Source organism: Asparagus officinalis, chromosome 5, assembly GCF_001876935.1.
Source record: "Asparagus officinalis chromosome 5, Aspof.V1, whole genome shotgun sequence".
NCBI lineage: Eukaryota > Viridiplantae > Streptophyta > Magnoliopsida > Asparagales > Asparagaceae > Asparagus > Asparagus officinalis.
The window spans coordinates 5425200-5436793 of NC_033798.1; the positions used below are offsets into that span (position 1 = coordinate 5425200).

Below are 11594 nucleotides of genomic sequence, written 5' to 3' on the forward strand. Positions count from 1 at the left end.
CGACGTCAATATCCCCGCCTTCATCGCGTGGAAGGAGCCAATGGCGACCGAGTCTTGGAAATACTTCCAAACACCCGCTTTCCCAATGGACGCAGAAATTATATCGACCCCATCCGCAATGGCGTCATCAAAGGCAGCCAGGACGTCCTGCTCCGCACAGCCTAGGGACCCCCAGCAAACTTTGTACACGGCGATCCTTGAAGATGGCGCCGCACCCCGGGCTGTCCCTTTCGCTATCCCGTAGAGGCTCATCCCGTGAACTTCTCTCCCGGCTACTGTCGATGTAGTGTGAGTCCCGTGTCCTTCGAAATCACGAGCCGAAATCTCAGTGTCGGGCTTGCTACTGTCGATGTAGTGTGAGTCCCGTGTCCTTCGAAATCACGAGCCGAAATCTCAGTGTCGGGCTTGGCATTTTCTATACTATAATAGTAGCGTGCGCCGATGATTTTGCTGTGTCAGATCAAGGGAGTAAGTTAGATGTTGTGTTAAGGGCCTGTTTGTTTCCATGGAGTCTGTAAAAACCTTGCTGCAGGTAGACCCCTTGAAAAGAGTAAAAAAAAAAAAAAAAAAAATCATTCGGGGTCTATATGCAGCAATAAAACTAGCCAGGCGAAAAAAAAAAAAAAAAAAAATCATTCGGGGTCTATATGCAGCAATAAAACTAGCCAGGCAATATGTTCAACTTGGTGATAGTACATTAGATCTATCCGCAATCGACCCTAAAATTCTTTTACGAAGTGTATGTCAGTAGGACATAGAGGAGAAAGTGGAGGGTACGTCTCCACACTCAAACTCTCCATCCAGCCGAGGAAAAAACAGAAAGTTTGGGATTTTATGCAAAGTCAGGTTTTCAGGACTAAAATCTGTCACCCAAACAGACCCAAAAGAATATTTATTCAGTTTCGAAGAAATTACTTGTTGCAGGTGAAGTTTCGGCAAATGCCCCTCCACCGGTTTGGAGGTGCACCGAATCCCTCGTCGCTGAAACTTGCAGACTCTGGCCAGATTCCAGTGTCGATCATACCAATTATGATGTCAGAATCTCTAGGTGAGTGCCTAGTTGCTGTTTCAGAAAATCCTAAGAAGTCCCATGACCTTGTGGTGTGGAGCTGGAGAGTTTTGCTGGGGAACACTGAGACTATGCCTTCCATATCTTTCAATTTGCCAAAATAACCACCCAAAAAAAAAAAAATCAATTAATGCTGAAAAAGAATGTATAATTTTAGATTATCCCTTTCTCCTTACCAGCTAGTCTCTGATACTCATGTGCAGTAAGTTTGGCTGCAAATCCATTGAAGCTTCTGCTATAGCTGTACACCAAGGATTCCTTCACTGAGCTGTATCGATACCAAGACAGAACTTCAAACGCCAAGCATGATTCAAAAATTCAAAAGTTGCGTAAAATTCTCCTTTTTTTTTTGCTACAGCTCCCCAAAAACTTAGTAGATAGGAATAATATAGGATTAACAAAACGCACCTGCCCTCGAGCACTTGGTCCAGTAAACTGAGATGAACAGACTCTGCTCTGTATGGAAGTTTTGGCTTTTCTCCCATATATGCAATATAAATCTGCATTGCAATCATTAAATCATATTAGAACAAACTACTCCAGAATCGATGTTCGTTTAGAGTTATGCTAGCAAATTACTCGACAATATTACAAGAGAAAATATTACCTGTCTGTCATCTTCAGCAGCGAAAGTGTCTGGAAGAACGATGATAGAGACCGCAATACAAAGTCGAAACAAATGAACTGCACTGGGAGCCATTAGTAGTGTCCTCCTCAAAAGCAACCAAAGAAATTTATTGTTGCCTTTAAAGGACTAAATTGTTACAGTTGCGGTCATGCATCTCAAGATCACATCCCTTAATTATAGCGCAACAGAAAGAGAACATCTCATGGTTTCTTCATGGGCCTTGCTAATTTAGGGTACCAGAACCAATTAACCATTTTCTCTGGGTTCCTGAGATTGGGAGTACGTAACCGAAACCAATTGAACTTTTCGTTACCCATTTCACGACTCAGCTATTGATAGACATTCACCAATGTTCTAAGAGGCGTAAAACTTGCTTGCGTGCATCGCGCACGCATTTCTTGCAAGTGTGGGACATTGAATAGCCTCAAACACAAATCCAGAAAAAATTATAGACATCAACTCATACAGGTGAATCTCCATCCCTCCCCGCTAGTGTTAGAAGCTATGGATGTAGAAATTTAAACCACTTATTAATAAAATGGCCATCATGAAAATGAAATTTTCATGTCCCTGTAAGGCCGCATCAACCTACTTTGCATAAGCATAGGCAGGATGCAATTATTAGGTGTCATTTGCCTTCATCTACGAAGGAAATAGAACTAAAAAGACTCAATTCATCATATAATTGGTCACCATATGTCAATCACATACAATTTCTCATGTTTCCAAGTCTTTCCAAGGTAGAACAAAACCATGGTGGCATACAAAAGTTGAATACCGCAAAGCCGCAAGACGGAATCCAGAGGAGAGGAGCAAATATCAAACAGGAGAATAAAAGAAGCTCAGATGCAAAAGTATCACAAGTAAATAGTATCTTGTAGTAAATAATAAACATTAACAACCACTTCTTCTGAATCATGCAGATATATCAGTGGCAGTTCTCATAAGATAAACATAAAACAACTCCTTCCAATAATGGACTATACTAAAAGACGACAGTGTCGAGCATGGTTCCCAATGTCTGGACTATGTTGGACGACATGAGGTTTGAAACATGCTCCTCAAGGTGCTTCTTTGCATCTTGTCGACCCACATTTGCAATCGCCAGCTTCTCTGGAGGTAATTCATCCTCCTCTTGGACAGCTTTGTTGTACTTAATGGCCAAGCTTAGCATTTCCTGCTCGCATTTCACAACCACAAAAAGCTTATTAGTAAAAGAGCTTTGCAGTTGCTTCACATTTTTAGCCAACAGAAAAGATACAAAGAGCATTTTTGGCGATCCTTATTTTGTGAAAGCTATAAGGTCCTTTATCTTAAAAACCCTTATAAGGATGTTAAAAATAAAGAAAATGTTTGGTAAATCGATTATAACTATCAGTATAAGGATCTGTATTAGGGGCCAATGTAGTCCTTTAACACATAGGATGGAGTTTTTGGAGAATGATTGAAAGGATCTTGGAGATCCAGGGACACGGAATGGAGTTTTTGGATTTGTTAGAGTGCACAGTAGTATTTTAACATCAATAAGTAAAGCTCTTTAAAAGGGCCAAAAATATAGTTGGAAAATCCTAACTTATTATTTTTAGGATTTTCCAACTTATACGTAAACAAGTAAAATTTACCAAACATGTAACTTTAACCCATCGAAGGAAAACACCTTTATAAGGTAAATAAGCAAGTTGCAACATGCCTATAGCATCATACCCTCAGAGAATCTTAATTACAAATAAAGAGAGAAGTAGAACCAATAAGGCAAAGGGTTTACAAAGGAGAGTGAGGCTTAGAGTGAGGGTACCTGAACTGTTTGCTCATTGGTTTTGGAATGGGTATCAAACCGTCGCAGTGTCAAACCATCAGTCCATTTCTTCTTATGCAGGTTCAATAGCATCTTTTCCTCAAGCTCATTTTTCCTGTAGTTGATCGCTATAGAGTAGTAGTGCCGGTTCAGCCCGTGAATTAGTGCCTGAATTTTAGTAAGCAGAATACATTAGGGTGTTGATAATAACATAACCAATTATAGAAAATTACTGGGACAAGCAGCAGACCTGAATAGATGGTTTATTCAGATGCCCCAAGTTTGACGTAGTCTGGCGAGGCTCTTGACCAAGCATCATTGTCTGTGGATTGATCAACCGGAAAGCATCAATAACCACCTTCCCTTTCACACTTTGGATAGGATCAACCACAACAGCAACTGCTCTAGGATTCAGGGCTTCAAAACTCTGCAAGGAGCAAACTAATCACTTAGCCTATGAAATTCACCAGTAAGCATGTCATGGCGCAAGCAACATCGCAGATGTGGAACTTGATCCAGTAAAACCGCATTAATTAAAGTGAAGTTGCACTAGAGCTTTGATGAAAAGGAGAGAATAGTAAAATAGAAATCAGTCAAAATATTCTGGCAAAATTGATGTTTCCAAATAATATCATGTTGTTTGGTATTATTTATTTAATATATTCAACAAGAATCTGGTAAGTATAAAATATTAAAATGGCTAGGTAGTAGAAGGAGACTAAACTAGATGGAACAAGACGATCACTATGATCACCGAAGATTAATTCTTTATTAGTTCTTGTAGATTTCAGATGAAACACATGTATTTGTTTCCCATGCCTAACAATACTCATATGCAGTGACTACAGTAATAAACCATGCCCATGGTGAAAAGGTAATTTTTTGTGTGAGGGAGTTCACTTTCTGTAATATGTAGCAAAAACTGCAACATCTATCTAAGATTCTAAATATACAGATGCATTATAAATGTAAATGCCTCCACTCTATGGAGAGCATATAGTCCTATAGAAAGCATTAAATATTAGTTAAGACTTTTGACTTTCTACACTTAATTGGTATCCACTAGCTCCCACCGGCTTAGTTTTAGCTTGCTACTCTATCTTGATAATGTTTAAAAACCACATCTGTTTATCGCTCTTCACGTGATAAACATGCTAACGACTATAAAAAGATGTGATTACTCTTCAGTAATGAAATCATAACTTAACGTTAATTAAAAGTTTTGACGGAAAATTGAATAACAAATATGTTAGAATAAATCAAAAAGATTAAAAGAAAAAACCTGCTGAGTATTAATATCAACACCGGAGAGCCAGCAGCCAAAGCCTGGATGTGAGTGGTACCATCCCACTACCATTTCTGGCCTGCAATCAAAGATCTGAAGCTATTATCCATGTTTAATGAAGAGAATGCTTAATAGATAAAACAAAGAAAAGAAGCAAGTTATAATTACATCACATCCTCTATTTCAGAGAAGAAATCAGATCTTATTCATCCGCCAGCAGTTTGGAATTCAAGAGCAGCAAGAATATTACAATAAAGGGTTATTTTGATATTGGTCCCTTAAATCTTCAATATTTTGAAATTAGTCACTCAACTCATTGAGATTGCTATTAGGCCCCTCAAATATTACCCGTTCTTTCAAATTGATCCCTTCTGTTACTCCTGTCAAATTTGTTAACTCTAGTTAATTTGTCGATAACGCAACATGGTTACTCCTTCTGTTACTCCTTTTGTTACTCCTTCTGTCAAATTGGTCCCTTAAATCTTTAATATTTTGAAATTAGTCACTCAACTCATTGAGATTGCTATTAGGCCCCTCAAATATTACCCGTTCTTTCAAATTGATCCCTTCTGTTACTCCTTCTGTCAAATTTGTTAACTCTAGTTAATTTGTCGATAACCCAACATGGTTAATTACCCAACAAGAATCCCCTCTTCTGCTCTCTGTTCCAACTAATTAGAAAGAGGAAACGAAAAACCCAAATCAACTCCATCTCCCTTTCAAATCTTAAACCAATCTCTCTCAAAAATCGGGGTCGCTAAAGAAAATAAATTTTGGCCATGACATAGTTTCTAGACCTCGGCACAAGATCATCGCCGTCATCCTCGACTTCACTGATAGACACCAAGGAGCTCAGAAGTTTCCTTCAAGAAAAACCTTAACTTGAGCCTTAAATCTCGAACCCTCCTATTTCTTTCTTAATGTTTAGGAATCAACTCTCTTTTTGAAGCTGATGATAGACAATTTTGATATGCAACAGTTTAGTTTGAATACTGGAATTCATACTCATTTTCCTTAGCTAATTATCTGTATTTGAGGGTGTTCATTGTTCTTGAGCATGGAGAACAATGAAAACTTGAAGTTATGATCGGCTGTTGATTTTGTTTATGCACCCTTAACATAACACATGATGTATGTACTATGGTGAATTGAGAACGCTAATTATTTGGTGCTTGATAACACAACTTGATCAGAGGAATGAGCTCTGAAAATGGGTTCTGGGAGAAAGGATCATTGGAGAAGATGGTGAAGTGTGTTTGGGTTTTAAAGATGCGGGTATGTCTTTAAACTCGTTTAAAGAGATGGGTTAAGTTCGAGTTAGAATTAAATAGATGGCTATAATGGGAAACCCCATAAAAACAGTTGAAGTTAGAATATTCCTCTAAAATCTGACTTCAGCTAGCTAGGGGGACCAATTTGGAAGAACTAGTAAGATATGAGTGACCTAATAGCAATTTCAATTATTTGAGGGACTAATTGCAAAATATTGAAGATTTAAGGGATTACTATTGAAAAACCCTACAATAAAACATGCATGCAATTCTTATCAAAGACGTATCAAATTCAGTAAAAAGATGAAGTGACTCCCATAAAGAGGGGAAAAGATAATAACATTTTCTAATCCCAGAGAAACCAGCATATATGCCCAAAATTAATAAATTCTAATACTTCTAGTTTAAGAAAGGCGACCATCACACAATCATGAGTGATGAAAAGGAGTAAGTTATGATGGTTAACCAATAAGGAGTATTTGAACTTAGTGCAAACTTAATCCGCAGAGAAAGGGATAGCATAAACTTAATACGCAGAGAAAGGGGTATACTTTATAAGATCTAATTTCCCTATGACCTAGATTTGTTGTGTACCAAGTCCTGTTTGCAGTATTTTGCCTTCTCTCCCTTGTTCTAATGAGAATTAGACCTTGCTCCAGCAAGAGAGATGATCTTCACATTTAGCCGAAATTTGGGCAAGCGGGTCGTGGGAGGATTTCTCAATAAAATTAAGAGCAACACAAAAACTAGAAATAACTAAAGGGTATCACCAGGATAAATTTCTGCCCAAAGAAAGCAAATTTAAATTAAAAGACACCTAAAAAGACAATCTTTCATTCGATTACCTTCCAGTTTGCTTGAGCATATCAAGCATATTAGTCTGAAACACATGATCAACAGCCTCGACGCTAACCCCAGTTCCGCTCTGCGGCATCGCAAACACATCCACGACTCTCACCGTGTACTCGTCGACAAACTCTCCAAGCATCAGCCCCATGACCTCCATCGGAACCCCAGCTCTCCCTGCAACCAAAACCCTAGATTTCAACTTCGAGCCAAAACCCTAGATCCAAACAATTTGAGTATTGTGATTCTACATACCGTGCTTGAGCATCTTGAGAAGGGCGAGAGATGAGATGTACACTTGCTCCGATGAGTCGAGGAGAGGCGAGTCCGTCGGCGGGTGGCCCATGCCGCCGGCGCCGGAGAAGATACGGTGTAATCTCTCCATTGGAGAATTTTAGGTTTCGTTGATTTGAACGGAGAGGATCTAAATTTTGAAACCCTAATTTTTTTTAAAAAAAAAATTTTCTTCAGCTAAGGATTTTATGGGATTTTGGTTAAAGCTTGAGGAGAAAGAAAAAGGGAAGAGGTTGGATCTTGATCGGAGTCTGAGAGTTTCAACCCGAAGTCCGATTGAAAATTTGACAGAAAAGCCACCCGTGATAGGCTTCCTTCGGGTACCATTTTGTTTTCTTTGTTATGTTTTTGTAAAAAAAAACAGCATGATGTTATGTTTTTCCCTTAAAATATTTTTAAAATATCATGTAAAGTATTTTTGATCAATACTAATTTGACTCATTACAATATTAGTATTAAACATATTATTAATATATTATATATTAATTATAATAAAATATATTATAAATAAAATATTATAATATTTAGTTTATATTATTATAGTATTAAAAATATTAAATATAATACAGTATAAAATTGTATAATATATTATATTGTAAGCTTAATGAAGGTTATTAGTTCATATTATAATTGTTACATATTATTTTAAATAATTATAATATTTAATTGATTTTTGATATATCAATTTTGTATTGTTATATATTAAATTAATATTTATAATAAAGTTATTTTTATTATTAATATAATATTATACTATTATTCATATAACAATATTATTATTATAATGTTATATTATGTTATTATAGTATGTTATTAATAAATTAAATATATATATAATATTTTAATATTATGTAATATATTATGGTCTTTAATATGTTAGAGTTTATCAATAGTAATTAATAATTATTAATAACTTATGATATAAATAAATATTTATTATATTATTAATATATTATTTTTTTATTAACATTTGTTAGCAATAAATCATTTTATTCATTATATAATATTTTAATATTTTATATTTTTATATTATATTTTTTATAAATATTTTATTATAATAATAATATTATTTATTTTAAATATGTTACTATTATATAATATTTTATAATTATTTAATTTATTACAGTTTATTTATTAAAAGTTAATAATATTATAGTGATTATACTATTGTGTAGTATATTATTATATTATTATTTATTATCAATAACTTTTTTATTATTTTTTATTAGTTTATTTATATTTTATTGTTATTTTTTATTATATAATACATTGTTAACATATTAAATACTAGTATTTAATATGTTATTATATTGTTATATAAGATATTTTATTTATTATATTATTTAATAAACATTATTAATATATTAGATTAACTATAGTATAGCATAATAAGTATGTTGATAATAACTCTATATTAATTATATTTAATATATTATGTTAGGTATTATATTAACACATTCTCAAACTCAAAATCAAAACATCAAACTTAAAAACACTTTTTAGGTGTTTTGAAATAAGTGTTGTGTTTTTGGTTTTGGTTTTGATGATGATTTAGCTCAAAAAATACCATGGTTTCCAAACGCATGATGTTTTATTTTTTGCAAAAACACCATGAAAATAAGTAAAACACCATGGTTTCCAAACGCATCGTGTTTTGTTTTTCACAAATGAGAACAATTTGATTGTGGAGATTTTTTTTGTTAAGAAACAGGCCCAACAGTTATAATAGACATAAGATTTAGTTTAGGGAGATTTTCCGTGATTATTTTGGTATATAAAAGTTTAAAATACTTTGAACTCATAATATGCAAAAATTGTTGGAATGGGAAAGGAGATATTCAATATTTAGAAAAGTGAAAAAGAAAATATCAGTGGGTGAATTAGTTTGGTATTAACTTTTAGTTTTTTCTTAAGAGGATGAATTCTACCAGAAGGATACATGATTGAGGGGTTTTTTTTACTTTCAAAAATATCACTCTCATTGAGTCTGGGAGCTTCTCATAGATAAACCAATCCCTTTAAAAGAAAAACCGTAGTCTAATAAGGAAGAAAGCAAAGTAGCACATTCTCTTACTAATGTTAGTGCTCACAATATTGTTCCCAATTCATGGTTGAATTCTTATTTTGAACTTCTCCTTAGTGAGATTCAGGCTAATGATTTGAATTCTCCTTAAACTTTCGTGAGTTTTCAAAAAAAAAAAAAAACACGAGATGCAATGATCTGTTAGAGAATAAAACTATAATCATTAGCACCCTCACCGTAACTTCAGAGTTTTCGTACGGTACAAGGGACTTCAACATTCTCCATAAAAAAATTCAAAGAGATGCCCTATAAGTCCCCTTATTATTGGTATAACATCAAGGGAAACTACAATCAATTGCCATTACAATTATCAATCATCACAATTGAAACAAATAATATATGACCATAAGGACACAAGTAAAAAATAAATCCTTATAGCACACTAAGACCACCAATCCTCAACCTCAAGGAACTGACTCACACAGGAAAACTCCCTGTGAGTCGAATATGATCCAGAGTCCGACGAAGTCCGTACTTATTAACAGCTTTATTTGCTCTTCTGAAACCCTCGCCATAAGCGGAAGAAGTGTCATTAGCAATTTGATGCATGAAGAACTGGCCGAGCTTTTTCTCGGTGTCGGATGTCGTTGACTTTTTGGAATACGGCGTTGAGGAAGAGGATGAAGATGAAGCATGATACGATGATGTAGGCATAGAAGTTGACCCCGGCATAACCTCATATTCGAGCCACATATGGGAGAGAACCTGACAGATTCCTTCCTCTACCTCAGGGCTTAGATTTCGATAGCCTAAGTTGCGATTAAAGAGAGAGCAAATTTAATTAGAAAGCTACTTGAAGTGAATTATGGGTAAATTTCACTAGTTCCCTAGAAGTTTGGACCATCTGAAACAGCCTCCCTAAACTTTACAAACGTCTAAATCCCCCAGCCTAACTTTCAACATTATTTTCAGTTAACCCGCCGAACTTTGAACATTATATTCCAAAAAACCACCATGAACTTTTGATAAAGAAAACCAAATTATAGCATCAGAGGGTATGTTGAAAAAATTGAACATTTGGGTGGACATTTGTAAAGTTTTTTCCCTTTGTTTTTGTTTTGTTTTCTTTTGTTTTATTTTTTTTGTTTTATTATTATTAAATTTTTTTTGGGTGGGTAGGGATTATCTCAAAATGGGCCAAACTTTAGTGGGGTCATTTGAAATTCACCCAATTTGTGATTTCCAGAGAAGTTATTAAAACACAAAAGATATGGACAGCTTATGAATAGCTACTGAAGATGTATGAACATAAAACAATAACAAAGGCTTCATCTCAAACTTTTGGGGTCGGCAAATTCATCCACTCGGTTGCGTTGCGAGTATCTCCTCCACTAAGCTAATCATTATCAAATCCTTCTTAAGGGCTCTTACCAAGTTCTCCTCTAGCCCTCTGTTCTCCATTAAGTATAATCTTATCATTTCTCACCATTGGTGCATTTTAATGGCCTCTGTTACACATGTGAAACATCAAACAAGGTGCTAATGAATATCCAAGGGAGCGGACATAAGACCAATCTCAATTCACACTATGTTGCCTAGGTATTCCTCTCTGGTCGTAACCATACCCAACACTTTTGGACGCCCATTACATATAGGCATACATTTATTCAGACATGTACTGAATTACACAGTACATGTTTTTATTTAATTACTTCTCATAACTTCTTGGACATATATCCTACACTCCACATCCACTTTTGAAACTTGTTTGACAAGGTTCGTGTTCATCTCAACACATATTCAGTTAAAAACTATGATTTCAAAGGGTTGTTTGCATTTCTAGCTCAGAACTATGATTTCCGCCCATGCGTTTCAGCATGTTCCTGTACCCTACATTTACAAATTTGCACCATATACTTACAACAATGTAGCTGATGTTTTTCCAAGATGATGTGTTTAAATAATACTACTAGAAGCCATGTGTATTTTCATTCCAAGAAATTGAATTTTGATCCGATCTGAAGCGGAAACATGTACCTTTAAGTCGTAGCTGTAGGCGTATAAAATTGCCTATAGGTCCCTTAGCACAGCTCGACGCCGATTTAACAAACGGACCACCGGGCGACGTATCCAAACAAGACCGTTAGCTCGCCAACGCTGAAGCCAAGCTATACGCAACGGAGCAGGTTAACGAGGCGACAAATCATCTGGAATCAAGTCAACAAGTCGTTGCCAAGTCAATCAACCACACAAGAGAACCAGAACCGGAAACAAAGGACGAAACGGACAAACACCCGGGGACTCGGCCGAAACCGAACCACCCCAGGGTGGCTCGGCCCAAGCCGAGCCACCCTGAGGTGGCTCGGCCAAGGCCGAGCCACCC

General features: G+C 35.6%; 2 protein-coding genes across 2 annotated transcripts in view; both read right to left on the minus strand.

The window, feature by feature from the left end:
- LOC109841441 (subtilisin-like protease SBT4.3) overlaps positions 1-1813 on the minus strand; it is a 6520-nt gene extending 4707 nt beyond the window's left edge. The window contains exons 1-6 of the mRNA XM_020410413.1: positions 1677-1813; positions 1478-1569; positions 1246-1337; positions 916-1153; positions 352-450; positions 5-283 (exon numbers count right to left, since the gene is read on the minus strand). Of these exons, the coding sequence (XP_020266002.1) occupies positions 5-283; positions 352-450; positions 916-1153; positions 1246-1337; positions 1478-1569; positions 1677-1769 (893 nt within the window). The 5' untranslated portion in view covers positions 1770-1813. The remainder of the gene's footprint in view (positions 1-4; positions 284-351; positions 451-915; positions 1154-1245; positions 1338-1477; positions 1570-1676) is intronic.
- LOC109842968 (26S proteasome non-ATPase regulatory subunit 14 homolog) lies at positions 2515-7438 on the minus strand. The gene is made up of 6 exons (XM_020411887.1): positions 7150-7438; positions 6894-7071; positions 4775-4856; positions 3743-3919; positions 3493-3660; positions 2515-2874 (listed from the first exon to the last, which is right to left on the minus strand). Exons 1-6 carry the CDS (start codon positions 7277-7279, stop codon positions 2683-2685), a joined length of 927 nt encoding a protein of 308 aa, XP_020267476.1. The 5' UTR covers positions 7280-7438; the 3' UTR covers positions 2515-2682.

Coding starts and splice junctions, on each gene's coding strand:
- LOC109842968 (XM_020411887.1), bottom strand. CDS start 7,279: ATGGAGAGATTACACCGTATCTTCTCCGGCGCCGGCGGCATGGGCCAC. Junction 7,072..7,149: donor TCTCAAGATGCTCAAGCACG/GTATGTAGAATC, acceptor TTTTGGTTGCAG/GGAGAGCTGGGGTTCCGATG. Junction 2,875..3,492: donor CCAATGAGCAAACAGTTCAG/GTACCCTCACTC, acceptor AAATGCGAGCAG/GAAATGCTAAGCTTGGCCAT.